This window comes from Anarhichas minor, unplaced genomic scaffold (genome assembly GCF_050575085.1).
Source record: "Anarhichas minor isolate MPS153535 unplaced genomic scaffold, ASM5057508v1 ptg000042l, whole genome shotgun sequence".
Taxonomy (NCBI): Eukaryota; Metazoa; Chordata; class Actinopteri; order Perciformes; family Anarhichadidae; genus Anarhichas; species Anarhichas minor.
The window spans coordinates 1,891,302-1,905,607 of record NW_027466488.1 but is presented as its reverse complement, the minus strand read 5'-3'; the positions used below and the strand labels follow the sequence as shown (position 1 = coordinate 1,905,607).

General features: G+C 40.2%; 2 protein-coding genes across 6 annotated transcripts in view; both read left to right on the top strand.

The window, feature by feature from the left end:
* The window catches only part of dennd5a (DENN/MADD domain containing 5A), a 28,788-nt gene extending 20,062 nt beyond the window's left edge, over positions 1-8,726 (top strand). For both annotated transcript variants that reach the window (XM_076110080.1, XM_076110079.1), the window contains 9 exons: positions 2,878-3,006; positions 3,527-3,648; positions 3,740-3,885; positions 4,593-4,711; positions 4,802-4,983; positions 5,196-5,278; positions 6,028-6,151; positions 6,331-6,499; positions 7,190-8,726. In XM_076110080.1, the coding sequence (XP_075966195.1) occupies positions 2,878-3,006; positions 3,527-3,648; positions 3,740-3,885; positions 4,593-4,711; positions 4,802-4,983; positions 5,196-5,278; positions 6,028-6,151; positions 6,331-6,499; positions 7,190-7,373 (1,258 nt within the window). In that variant the 3' untranslated portion in view covers positions 7,374-8,726. The remainder of the gene's footprint in view (positions 1-2,877; positions 3,007-3,526; positions 3,649-3,739; positions 3,886-4,592; positions 4,712-4,801; positions 4,984-5,195; positions 5,279-6,027; positions 6,152-6,330; positions 6,500-7,189) is intronic.
* A 696-nt stretch (positions 8,727-9,422) lies between these two features.
* On the top strand, positions 9,423-14,228 carry sinhcafl (SIN3-HDAC complex associated factor, like). Of its 4 annotated transcripts, none has more exons than XM_076109771.1 (6): positions 9,423-9,537; positions 10,592-10,752; positions 10,874-10,973; positions 11,052-11,166; positions 11,837-11,990; positions 12,100-14,228. In XM_076109771.1, exons 2-6 carry the CDS (start codon positions 10,625-10,627, stop codon positions 12,281-12,283), a joined length of 681 nt encoding a protein of 226 aa, XP_075965886.1. In that variant the 5' UTR covers positions 9,423-9,537; positions 10,592-10,624; the 3' UTR covers positions 12,284-14,228. The 4 variants fall into 4 exon arrangements, with proteins under 4 accessions (XP_075965886.1, XP_075965887.1, XP_075965884.1 ...); XM_076109772.1 differs by lacking the exon at positions 9,423-9,537 and adding an exon at positions 9,562-10,234; XM_076109769.1 differs by lacking the exon at positions 9,423-9,537 and having other exon boundaries at positions 10,256-10,752; positions 11,840-11,990.
* The last annotated feature ends 78 nt before the right edge of the window (positions 14,229-14,306 follow it).

Sequence of the window (14,306 nt, the reverse complement as noted above, 5' to 3'; positions counted from 1 at the left end):
TCATTGGTTGCATTCAGTTACTCCACACATACAGAGGAGGCAATTCAGAAGCAAACAAAAACAAATGTAATTTTACCCGCAGACGAACTGCAATTAAATTTCGGTCAATGTTTGTCTGTTTTGGTTCAGTGACAAAAACCTGATTGAGATCTCATGTCCCAGATAAACAAGGGTTTCTTCATAGCTCTCAAAGTATTACCGTGTTTTCCGCACTATAAGGCGCACTTAAAAGCCTTTAATTTTCTCAAAAAACGACAGTGCGCCTTGTAATCCGGAGCGCCTTATATATGGATCAATTGGTTAATTGGTTGATCCATACTGGTTGTACACGGCGCTCTGTCAAAATGTTTCAGTACGACTGGTAAACTACAAAGCCGCACCGCGGTAAACACCGGTACTGTGCTTACTCCTAGTCCAACACCACTTGTGTGTATAAAGACCCCAAAATGGCACCTTTCAAGAGACACGCTTACGACGCTATTCTATTCTATGCACCTTATAATCCGGTGCGCCCTATATATAAAAACAGTTCTAAAATAGGCCATTCATTGAAGGTGCGCCTTATAATCCGGTGCGCTTTATAGTGCGGAAAATACGGTACTAGTTAAATGTGATGCTTCACAGTTTATTAGTTGCAATGGCACTTTTTTCTGTTTTCCAGATTTGTATTGACTTAGTTAAACTTCATGTAGTAATGTAAGTAAGTCTTATACAGAATGTATCTTCAGAAGCCAGTAACGCTACTGTAGAAATCTGCTTTACCTGAGAGATCAATTACAATAATGTAGTTCATCTCAGTAACAGGAAAAATTGAAACTGCCACAACATTAATATTAGTAACTAACATTCAAGACCACTGGTATTCCAGAAACATATTATACAAGATAGTACAGACTTTTAAAATATTACATCATCACACAAATATCTGGATATTGCTTTTCCTGACATTTCTGCTTTGGCTGACGTCTTGCAATATGCATTATGAGCTTGATTTATAATAATATTACATATTATCATAACAGTATTTCTGTCTATACTAGTGGTGCCATTATGTTAAAAAAAAAAACTCTTTTCTTATATTATTTGTTCACTTTTGGTCTTTATGAGATAATAGACAATGAGAGGAAAGAGAGAGAGAATGACGTGCAGCAAAAGTCCCCAGCCAGACGTGAACCGACCAATTACACCAATCCACCATCCCAGACCCCTAGGCCAACCTGGTGCCCCAGTTTTCTACAAATTGTCTACGCTACTATATTTTATATTCATAAAACACGCTGCCTTTAAACTACCCTGAGAGCTCCAGCAGCTCACCTGCATGCTTTCACACCTGTGTGTGTGTGTGTGTGTGTGTGTGTGTGTGTGTGTGTGTGTGTGTGTGTGTGTGTGTGTGTGTGTGTGTGTGTGTGTGTGTGTGTGTGTGTGTGCGTGTGCGTGTGCGTGCGTGTCGTCATGCTATCTACCGTACCTAGTTGAGGAGTCGGGGCTTGTGTTGCTGGAAGGAGGGGGCAGAGTGAGTCTGTGTAACAACACGTTACTTCCAGCCTAATTACCAGACCCCCCCCCACACACCAGTCTGGCTGAGAAATAGAGGAGGGGTCGTCAGCTCAGGGCACAAACACTCCTCTCTGCTCTGAAGATCGACCCTCCTCCACACTCGTGTAAACGCCGCGATCGTAAACACACTCCGTCACAGAAGCAGCCACCAGCATCCCTTAATGAGTTTTAATAATTGATCATATTGTCAACAATGTCTTCAAAGGCAGTAAAATATGTGGAACTGTAAATGATGAGTTAATATTATTTTTATGTTCATCGGAGATGACGGCCTCTCATCTGCGTTGCACCGTGTGTTTCCTAGGTAAGACGTAACGATAATAGTGCACATAGTAGATGTTTTCCTCTGTTGCCATGTAGATAACGAGCAGAGAGAAAAGTGGGTTAGTTGTGTGAGGGTGGAGACTGAGGGGGATGGAAGGTAGAGGAGGAGACATGAAGAGCTCTTAGCAGACGAAGCTTATGGCACAGGTGGAGTGGAAGGTAATGTGTCTGGACATCAGAGGCTCGACTGGGAGCGATGACATGGGACGATGTCTGTGGTTATAAATGCCTCTACAGAGGCACACAGAGGTTTATTTGACTAAGGATACATCATTTATCTACAAGTCAGAGTTTTTCAATAACGTTTGTAGTGCCGAAATTATTTCTTTATCAATTCATTCGTTGATTATTTGTGATTTATCAATCAAACGTACCAAATATACACTAATTGCAGTTTTATTTGATCAAAAATTGACTTTTTTTTAGTTTATAATTTTGGACTGTTCTGACAAAACAAGCAATATTATGACGTCACTTTGGCTTCTGAAAACTATTAGTATATCTATAACTGTAACTTTTCACTGTTTTATGAAATATTATAGACTGTTTTTGTTAATTGAATAAAATAAATTGTAGATGGCACCCCTGAACATTTGCTCGTCAACAGTTTGACCACAAACTTGTGTATTATAATGTGTAAATGTATTCATAAGACCATGGTGGCTCCACTGAGAGAATAAATGAAACAACAACCTCAATAAAAGTACTTGATTGGTGTACTGGTACAGAAATTAGCGTTCATGCTCTTGTCAGAACTAAACCATAAGCTGCATGAATATGTGCATCAACCGCATTCTTTATTATCTGGCTAAATTCTGCATTTTAAGACATTTATTGGCCCATTGTTTTCATTATTAAACGTATTGCGGTGAATCAGACATACTGGATACTAGATGTATCTTACTGTAATTTTCTCATGAAAATGATCTTTACTTTTATGTTTACGTATGATCGCCGAACTTTGTCTGACCTCTCGATCTGTCTTTTTATCCGCAGACACATTCAGAACATCAGTGAGATCAAGACAGATGTGGGCAAAGCCAGAGCCTGGGTTCGCCTCTCTATGGAAAAGAAGCTTCTCTCCAGACACCTGAAGCAGCTGCTTTCAGAGCACGAGCTTACAAAGTGAGCAAAAGAAAAGTCAAACTCCGCCGTCAGTTAAAGTTTGAGTATCAGTTCACCACAACAAGTCTTATTACGACATTTACAAGATCGCCGAGTATCTTTTCCCACCTCTTGTATTTTCTTATCCTGACCTTCTTTCTGTGATTGTGGAGGAATGTCTGTCTCGTATGAAATGAAGATGACGTGTGATCTACCCATCTATAATACATTAACTCTTTTGAAATTGCAAAGCATTGTACTGTAGTCCACCGCAAGCCTAAATAATTCACAGCTTTTTTTTTCATAATTGATATCTGACTGGTGAACTGGGTCAGGGGGCTTTCTGTCTGCCTTTGTGACCTTAAATGTAACTTGTTCTACTTTATAACAAAGAGTATTTGTTATCCATTTATATTTATCATCTCTCATGATGCCGATAGTGTTGAAGAACTTTACTATTTAAAAAAATGATGAAAATCATATGTTGTATTTCCAAGTATTATTTATTTTTACACTTTTATCAAACAATCTTCTTTTCCAGAAAACTGTACAAGCGATACGCCTTCCTCCGCTGTGATGATGAGAAGGAGCAGTTTCTCTACCACCTCCTGTCCTTTAATGCTGTGGATTACTTCTGTTTCACCAACGTCTTTACGACCATCAGTGAGTGCTATTTTGATGCCAAACGACACGACAACGCTGTTAATAAACTACCAGTTTTTCTGAAGACATGTCTCTCCTCTCTGTCTCCCAGTGATCCCCTACCACGTAGTGGTGGTTTCCAGTAAGAAGCTGGGGGGCTCCATGTTCACAGCCAACCCTTGGGTGTGTGTTTCTGGTGAGCTGGCAGAGACCGGAGTCCTGCAGGTCCCCAGAAATACTCTGGAGATCACTTTTGAGGTTGGTGCTATTTCCTAGACAAAAGATAACTCCACCGCAACTTTTTTTTTGTTTTAGTCCTCATTTCCGTTTGTTATTATAACAGTGCCATTCCATTCCATTCCATTATCCAAACCGCTTATCCTGTTCAGGGTCGCGGGGCGCTGGAGCCGATCCCAGCTGACATTGGGCGAAGGCAGGGTACACCCTGGAAAGGTCGCCAGTTCATCGCAGGGCACATATAGAGACAGACAAACATTCACGCTTACATTCACACCTACGGGCAATTTCGAGTCTCTAAATAACCTAAGCTGCATGTCTTTGGACTGTGGGAGGAAGCCGGAGAACCCGGAGGGAACCCACGCTGCAACGGGGAGAACGTGCAAACTCCACACAGAAGGACCACCCGGGATCGGGGATCGAACCCAGTGCTAGCCACGACACCACCGCACAGTGCATTCCCCATAATTACTCCCCAGAATTACTGCTACAATCAGGAAACGCAGCAATATTACTATTATGAAGTCCAACTAAGCCAGAAACATGAGTGGTTAAGAGATCAGCCTGGTTAACAAGCCAACTGTTTAAACCGCTTATCTAAACCACTTTTTCAGGGTAAAACTGAAAGTGATCTAATGTCTTGTGTTTGTGAATAAGATGTCTTGTTCGGGTGTTTGACGTCACCATGCTTCTCTCGCTCGCTCTCTCTCTCTCTCTCTCTCTCTCAGTGCCAGAACCTGGGAAAGCTCACCACCGTGCAGATGGGTCACGATAACACGGGGCTCTACGCAAAGTGGCTCGTGGAGTGTGTTGTGGTCCGAAACGAGATCACAGGGCACACTTACAAGTAAGCGTCTCTTTGGAGAGAAATTCACCTCCTGTAATACTGTTTTGACCGCACCATTCTCAAAAAGGATGAACAAAATGTGTTGTGCAGGTTTCCGTGTGGCCGGTGGTTGGGGAAGGGCGTGGATGACGGCAGTTTGGAGAGGATCCTGGTGGGAGAGCTGATGACCCCCAGCTCGGAGAATGATGAAAGGATGTGCCGCACACCCCCGATGCAGCAGTCACCCGGGATGATGAGGAGGTTTGTGACCATTTCGCCAAACAGCAGACCAAGTAAGTTACTCAACTTCACAACCATAAGTCACTATAACTCCTAATGATAGTGCTGTTTGTTTTATACTAGCTGAGAGATTTGACATTCAACTCGATCTTAGAAGCATAGCACAACAGTGTATCCACTTGTTCCTGCTCACTGATGCTTGAAATTATTGTATGCTTGTATTGTCTCACAGCATCTTTGTTTGCTTTTTGTCCTCCTCATCCAGAGTTAAACACAGGTCAGATCCAGGAGGGAGTGGGAGAGGCCATCAATGGGATCGTGAAGCACTTCCACAAGCCAGAGAAGGAGGTGAGAGACGGCAGTCTAGACAGGCCCCAACATGTAGTTCTATTATTCATCACAAATAATGAACAGCAGCTTTCTGCTCCGCTGGTCCCCAAGCCTCTCAGTAACTCAGGGCTGTGTGGTGTAGTTCACATTGTTAAAGCATATCATAGGAGAATTCTTGCTGGAATATAGAAGTTGTAGAAGCAGACTGGGGGTTTCTGGCACAACTTCACCTACTTCTCAGGTGCATGGAGAAGGGAGTTGGTCTGAAGAGGTCATATAGAACAACTTTACTGTTTAGACCACCGTGTTTCAGCTTGTGGCCTTCGTCAGGATCATCATAAAACACATTACAGACAACTTTTTTTTTTTTTTTTCTGTCATAAAGGCGCTAATATAAAGTACCAACACTGGTAATTATGACCTATTAAGGCACACTGTGCGGTTATTATAATTCAAAGGAGATGCCTATTGTAACTTATCTGTAGATTATAGGTTTTACAAGTCATTCCTTGCGTACTCAACGTACAATGGATTTTTACAGGGAAATTCCCTTCACACTTTACTCCACCTCTTCACAGTACTGACAGAACAATGGAGGGAGGCTGTTATTAATCCATTAAAGTAGTTATTTCAATGCACATAACTGGATCTGAGAAGCTATTAAGAACTGTATCTAGAAAGTGCTCTTTTTAATTGTCATTGTGAGAAAACCACCTTATAATCAGTTTTAACTGCATGCATTTTCTTGTTGTTTTTGCTCTCCATAGAGAGGCAGTCTGACCCTCCTCCTTTGTGGGGAGTACGGCCTCGTCTGTGCTCTGGAGCAGGTTTTCCTGCATGGTTTCAAATCACCCCGACTCTTTAAAAATGTCTTCATCTGGGACTTCTTGGGTAAAAACTTAATATCATCACTCCCATATATTACCTAACCCCTCAGGCCTTAAAGTGATATTCCACCCAAAATCTAAATGTAAACACTCAAGTATTCCTTCAAACAGACCTTCACATTACTGTGTAATCAATTCTTAACTGATTTGTCCTTTTGATTTATTTATTTTTTGCTTTAACAGAAAAGTCACAAGTATACTTTGAAAGTGCAGAGCAGCGGGAGGCGACTCCAGATGAAAACTGGCAAACCAGAGTACGCCACTTCTGCCGCTTCGCGCGCGCCATCAACAACACGTCCAGAAATATCGGCAAAGACGGGAAGTTCCAGATGCTCGTCTGTCTGGGTGCAAGGTAGGCCGGCAAGCACTCATTAACCTCCCAATGAACATTTTAAACATTTGTTAACAGAAGTTCAGTCTTCAGAGTGAAACTTGTGTAATATTTAGGCTGCGGAGTAACGTTCCCCTCCTCGGCAAACTTTTCCTTTAGCTCTTCCTTCCTGCTGAAGAGTGGATGTTTCTGTGCATTGAGTGCGTAGCAATGCAGTGTTTTTATCCTTTTCTAGAAAATTAATTGCCAGCAATTTTCATAATAAATGAATTGTTGATGTCACTTCTCAAGAAAAAAAAGCCAAACTTCGCAGCTTTTCTCTCTTTCATATAATATTTTCTTTAGCGTAAAGAAACGGTTCAGTATTAAGGAATAATGCTGTAATCGGCAGCTGCAAAATGAGCTGCGACGGCAAATGCGCAACATCAGTGTGATGTTATTTTCATTGTAAGTGCTTATTTTAGCCACTGACGGGCTCAGATTGTTAGTATTAGTGTCTGACAACCTCGCCACAGGGCTAGACTCTTTCCATAATGTCAAACAACAAGCATTGCAGCTTGTGAGCGGTTGCTGTATACAACCCTCTCGCTCGGTACCTGACCAATTTCAGAAATCGTCACAAAAACATACGGATATAGGATCCAGGTTGAAGAATACCGAAGTTACCCTTTTAGCTGTTGTGTTGACTCCACATGCGTGCTCTTCTCTCAGGGACCATTTGCTGCATCACTGGATCGCTCTGCTCGCAGACTGTCCAATCACCAATCAGATGTACGAAGACGTTGCACTTCTGAAGGACCGCTCTTTGGTAAACTCTCTAATTAGGGTGCTGCAGACTCTGCAGGAGTTCAACATCACCCTGGAGGCTTCGCTTGTCAAAGGTGTTGGTATCTAAAAGCAAACCAACTTCCCACCAGTTGTACCTGAGCAGGACGGTTTTCAGTGGGGACCACTAAAAAGAATAACTTAACCTTTTATATGCAGGAAAAGACTTGAACAAAGGACATTTTCTGGCTTATATTAAAGCTACTGTTACATTTGCCATATATTAAGTGCGATGAGCCTTTCAAAATATGTTGTTATTTTTATCCTCGATGATGTTGCCATTAGATGTTAAAAATATGTTTTCTATTATGAACCATAATTTTCACATTATTGACCATGACCTACTTGTGCTATGATGTTTTACTGAAAGCTAAATATTTTCATTGTTCTTGTGAACTGCTGACAATGGCTATATTTAAGGGAAAGCGAGGATCAAAACTGTTACGATATTTTCAGAGAAAAACAGTATTATTTTGTAAAATCAGTCAAGTTGCTTGCTCTGTTGTCAACTCAGATTCCAATGTCATTACGCAGAGCTTAAAGCAAATGATGTAGAAGTATGCTTTATAAGTATGTGTATGACGGGGGGGTTTGTGGTTTGGAGAATGATTCATACATCGACATAAAACGGCTGTTACATTTGGGCCTTTTCCCTCAGAATACCCTCAGCAGAGAGCCTGACCCTTTTTGCACGTTAATAAGACTGTGTGGCTTAACCCTGTATTCTGTGATGGACCGTATATTCATTTGGATGAAGTAAAATACCCCACGTCTTTGGCTTGTGTTCCAGACACAAGTCCTCCGAGAGATGCTTGATTCAGCTTTCTGTGCAAAGTGGGATCACAATGAAAGCCTTCATGTAAATACCTCCAACCGGCCCTTTCCCCTACCATGACCCCAGCCTGGCCCTTTCCCCTACCATGACCCCAGCCCTTACACTACATCCTTCTTCTCTGATTAAAAACAGTGTGATGATCTGTGTTGACTCGTCGTGATAAAGGATGATCTCCTGCTTCCCATGTGAGGAACAAAAAGGACAGCTCTTTCCTGCTCCTGATTTTGTCATCATGGCCTCTTGCTATGCAATATCCACAACAGAAAATTCAACCCCGTACAAACATATGGTATGTCTTGAGGTCTTGCCAGGCCCTACTCTGTTACGTACTTTGAACTTTATTGTGCAGAACAAGAGATTTAATATGTAAAGGAATTCTTTTCTGTGCCAACAACGTCTGGAATGAGTGTGTTGTACTCGTCTGCGTACGACCCACACATGAGCATCTTGGGAGATATATATTTTTGTTTTCCAATACTGTTGTACATTTATTAACATAGCTGTGTAATGTAGTGTTTACTAAGTGAGCAGCAGTGTACAGTGTAAAAATATATAAAGAATAAAGCATATGTAATGCGTTTAAGTGAATTTAATTGTATTAGCCTACCAGTTATTCATTAATTGATGTACGTATATTATCTGCTATATGTGCTTTCTCAGCTGTGAAAATGGGGTTCACTGGTTCTTAAATTTGAATATTTATGGTTTTATTCGTCTTTAATTTAGTGAATCAAAAGACTGTTGGTCAGACAAAACAAGCAATTTGAATACGTAAAATTGCCACTTTTGGAAATTGTTTAATAAATAATGAAAATGTTTGTTAGTTGAAGCCCTCAATGTAATCTAAACTTCAAAACATTTTGCTTAATTTTTTAAAAAGATAAATATCCCATAATATACAAAAACTGCAACTGACTTTCCCAGCCAATCATAGTCCCTTTTATGTCAAATAAATGAGCAGAAATGTACCGCAGCAGTGATTTTACTGTATTAGTGCTGTTATATTCTCTGGTAAATGTGCTTTCTCAGCTGAGAAAATGTAAACAAACTCGTTCGCGCCTTGTCAAATAGCCGTTTTTCTTTAACGCATCAGGCCCGGTGGTTTATGGGAGTTTGAGTTTGAAAGAAGAACGTTAACAACTGTGACAACAGAAATCTCCCGCTCGTTCACTACGCCTCCCATCATTCAGGTCTGGTGATGAGTACGTGAGGACAGCAGCGATTGGTTGAATCCAGGTTCAAACTCAACAGCTCACTCCTTATATGGTCATTGTACGCTCAGCCCTTTCATTCCTGCTTTTTATGCTAATGATATTCTAATAGACAGCTGTATGCAGTAGTAGTAAGAGCATGCGCAGTAGGTGAAAAGAATACGGCGAAGATTCAAAGTTTTTGTTCAGTAAGTGCACTTTTATTTCTCTTGTACAGACATTATATTTGTGGAGTTTGACTGGTGTGTTATGTGTGAAGAGACCGATGGTGATGTTGTGCAGTCGTAAGCTGACTTGTGCGTGTCCGGTAGTTGTAAGCTCAACGTACAAAGACTAACCGACAATGGGATAACGTGGAAGTGAATGAGAGCGTGGCGTGGTAATGGTAGCACAGTCGGCTAGCTAGCATGCTAACAGCTAACAACAATGAGCCGTATTTGGCGCTCTAGCCTGCAAAAGTTTGAATTTAAATGGAAGAATGGGTTCATCGTAACTTTTTGTGTTTTTGTAAAGAATATTGACAAAATGCCCGAATGGCGCAAAGCTGATAGCTGTGTGTTATTTAGACACATGTGTTAAGTACAATGGTAGCTTTTTGTTTCTTCACTTCACAACGCGCTGCTGCCCGCTTTTTGTTTCGAGTTTCTGCTGCAAACAAATCCTCAAGCGGAACAGCGTCACAAATCAACTAAATCATCCACCTTTATTGTCGTTGTGCGAACAAACTCGTTAAGTGTCCAACGCATTGACTGGTGTTCAGAAAAGTAGCATAAACGCCAGTTAACGATAGTAACACGCGATGTTGTGGTGGGTGTAACGTTTCGGCGATTCCTAACGTTCAGCGTGCGGACTGTGTGGGAGGTTGGAAGCCTGCATCAGTAAAAGGTAACATTACTGGTCCTTATGTTATGATTATTAAACGCAACCAATATCAGGTTATAACGTTAGTGCAATGTCTGTGTTTTTGGTGTTCCCGCGACTTGGCTTTAAATTCCTTTAATATGCTTGTTGCTTTAGCCAAAGTTAGTCCTGTTTTTTAGTGTGTTTGTGGGCCGTATATGTAATGATTTGATGGCTAAAAGGTGACTTTCGTATGTTTAAATTATGTGTTACGACTAGCGTGGTTATATGTCTACGTGTGGGACCGCCCCCTTTTCAGTAGTAGAAAGCTCAACTGTCTGCAGACATCCACGGTGCTTTTTTACCGGGACCATTTCCGATCTTTTGTTTTACGCTTTTCAGATTTTTGCCATAACACCGACCAACAAACAGACTATGTTTGGCTTTCACAAGTCAAAGATCTACCGGAGTAACGACGGCTGTTGCATCTGCAAGACCAAGTCCTCCAGTTCACGCTTCACAGACAGCAGTCGATATGAAGAGACGTTCGAGCTGTGCTTTGGGTAAAAAGCTCTCATTCATTCATTCATATTGTGTGTTTTTGCTTGTGTGTCTATGAATAGATTGACTTGATGCATCCGCGTGGAAAACTTAATCAATGACACTTGATTCATTTTTTTTAAGGCTGTCAGAAGATCGTGTTGGAGACATTTGCAATGCCTGTGTGTTGCTTGTGAAGAGGTGGAAGAAGCTACCTAATGGCTCCAAGAAGAACTGGAACCACGTAAGTGATGTCTTCTGACAGTGTGAGTTAATCATGTTTGTGGTGTTGTGACATTAACTTGATGTCTGTCTGACTCAGGTGGTGGATGCCCGGGCTGGACCAGGCTTCAAGATGACAAAGCCCAAGAAGATCAAGAACGGTGATGGGAAGAGGAAAAGCAAGCTAAAGAAGCTTCATAAATTAAAGAGACAAAGTAAGTTGTTTAAATATATTGGATCTTAATTTGCATGTGTGGAGAGATTTTTCTTGTACTGTTTTATAAATAGATTTACAAGTCAGACGTGGAATGTTTGTTGTTGACTACTTAAAGTGAAAAGTGCCTAATATCAAGCTCACACAAATGCATTGAATTTCACTGTGTGTCAGTCTTGGGTTTGGTGTTGTCTTCCCTCGGGTTGATTAAGAATGACTGTTAGCAGCACCTTGTGGCTGTTTTGGTTGGTGCACACACTGTGTATCTGCTATATGGGTATGCGTCAGGGCTCAAACTAATAGCCAGCTTTTAAAAAATGTATTTACAACATATTTGACGATTGATTGTTACATTTTGTATTTAATGGAAAATAACAGATTCCAACTCTTCTAAAATTAATATTTGAGGATTTTCTTTTCTTTGCATTTGGGTTTTGAGCTGTTATTCAGACAAAACAAGCAGTTTGAATATGTCCGTGTGGGCTTTAGGAAATTGCTGTCGGTTAATTTATAATGAGTATAATTGGTATTGTTGCCCTAATTCCAATCTATTTGTTGCCTTACTTTCATTCTACTTTTGTAATTGTTAAAACTTAAATCAAGTATAGTCAGGAATTTACCAAACCAGTTTGATGGCAGCATTTTAAGTATTTTTTGTTTTGTTTTCCAAGCAGACTCCGATGCCCACAGCACAACATCCAGTGTGTCTCCGGCTCAGTCCCCCAGTTACAGCAACCTGTCAGACGATGGCTCAGACATCGAGTCCAAGCAAAGACGCCCGACTCCCACCATCTTCTCTTTCCTGGACCGTTCGTACTGGAAAAGGTAAGCTGCTCCTCTCATTGAGAGGACAAACTTATGAAGCCGTGTCTTAATATGATGAATAACTCAAAGGGTCTTTCATCTTGTTTATTTTTATTTCTCCCCCTTCAAGGCAAAAGGTGTGCTGTGGGATTGTCTACAAGGGGCGGTTTGGAGAGGTGATTATTGATCCTCGGCTCTTCAAGCCCTGCTGCAGTTCCAAAAAACAGAAGACACTGGTGTCCACGCAGGTGGCCACACACCTTCCAGACACACTTCCTCCACAACTCCCAGAAGACGTGAAAGAAACCTGGTGATTGCTTTTATTGAATCCCCCTGTAGGGTTATCCACGGCATCCACCTGGATTTGTCTCCAGTGGCAGACCTCTCATTTCCACCCAATTAGATCAACTAGTTAGCTGTTTCTTTTCTGTGTAATATTAATTTTTAAATGGGTGTCTTTTATCTTTTGTATAGAATTGATTTTCATTTATTTTTTTTATAGAAAGAAAAAAAAAAAAAAACTTATGGGCATTAGTGTTATTTATAGGTTGAGTGAGCAAATTTTGTCGATACTCCGTTTCTGATTTGGTATTGTTTTTGGTTGTTTTGTATTAAGTGATCAACGTTTTGTAAATATTTTTGTCCCCTTTTCATACATATCAAGACTGTTTTATATTTTATTTTTTTCCATAATTTTTTCTAATTGTAAGTGCATATGAGAGACACCAGCTATTCTAATACCAGCATTATTGTTTATGTTGGAGTGGCTCTCCAACATGTTGCAATGTTTTGTCTTATCTGTTTGTTCCACATGTGCGACTGCGTGAGTCTGTAGGATTCTTAGTACACAAAGGGCTGTTGGTTACCCCAGGGTTCATTGGAACAGTTGTTCTCTATGAATTTAATGTGCTTTTAGTGTTTGTATAGACAACACACACTCTTTCTGACACTTTTCACAGCTTAAGCATGCTACAAGTTTGGAACACTGTTTAGATTTTGTCATCGGTTGGTGCCCATTAACTCGGATAGATGTGGTGACACCATGCATGCAGTACATTCCTCCGCCCTTTGGAATGACAAAAGTGATTTATTTATTTCTTTTGTACAGCCTCCAATGAAATGACGACGCATGTTTTAAAGCAAATGTTTTTAAAATTTATTTTGTAAATACAGTTGGTGTTTCTGCTCTTGGTACATCAAAATCTTTTTTTAAATGACAGGAATAGCAAGCTAATACTTCTGTAAGAAAATGTATGTGTGTGTGTCTGAAAGGTGGTGAGAACGCGAAGCCAGTTAATGGGTTTTATCACATTTTCACATCTCATTATCTCCGACATATTTCTGTCAAGGGGTGCAAAACTGTAGCCTATGCTCTGCGGAAATATGTGTAAACTGCAGGGATCGGTGAAGCTTATGGTCAGGAACGTGAGCCTCTTTTTTTTTACAATTACTCTACATTTTTACAGAAAGTGTTTTTATTGCCATTTCTGTAATTCATCTTCAGAAGCAATTGTCAAAGTTCAAACTATGCAGACATTTTGAATGTGAGAAGTGCTCTGGGGCTGTCTATCACTCACTATTAAGGTGTAAAGTGATGGATCCCTATTCAACCAAATTGGCTTATAAAAAGCATCCATTATTTCAACCATTTTTCTAATCAAAATTCATCATTGTCTCAAAGTATTTCTCTTGTATGTTGGGTTAAAATAATGCTGAGATTGCAGCATTCTAGTCATTGTGCATACTTTCTCAAATGAATACTGTAATGACACGGTTGCTTTATTATTTTTTTGCATTATTGTAATTAATCTCAACCTTCATCAATTGACAGGCAATGATCTGTAAAGTTGCTTAATATATAAACGTTTCTGCGGCAGGGTAGTTAAATGCTGAACATGTTTTATGATTCTTATTAAACGGAGAAATGCTGCTTCCTTTTAAGCTGGGAAATGAGCTTGTTTTTGTCCTTAGGGAGTTGCCATATTGTTTTTGCGAGGTACATTTTGGGATGTGAGATGTGCCTTAATGAATTACCTGACCGTGTCATTATGATTCTCTTGTAATTTATATTTATTTATTGCAAAACCGTTTTTTAACCTGACATTTTGATAACTGGTGTTGAGCCTTTCAGAAAGTCTTTTTAAAATTTTGTGCACTTCCTTTGAACATGCAATGTCGATGTTTTTTTTAAATATTTCTTTGTATACTGTACGACAAAGTAGATCTGTACTGTAATAATAAAAAAAATGAAAGGAGAAACGTGTGCTTGTGATATTTATGTGCGCCGATAGGTGGTGCACAAGAACCACATAGAATACTTAATAATGCACTTTGAAC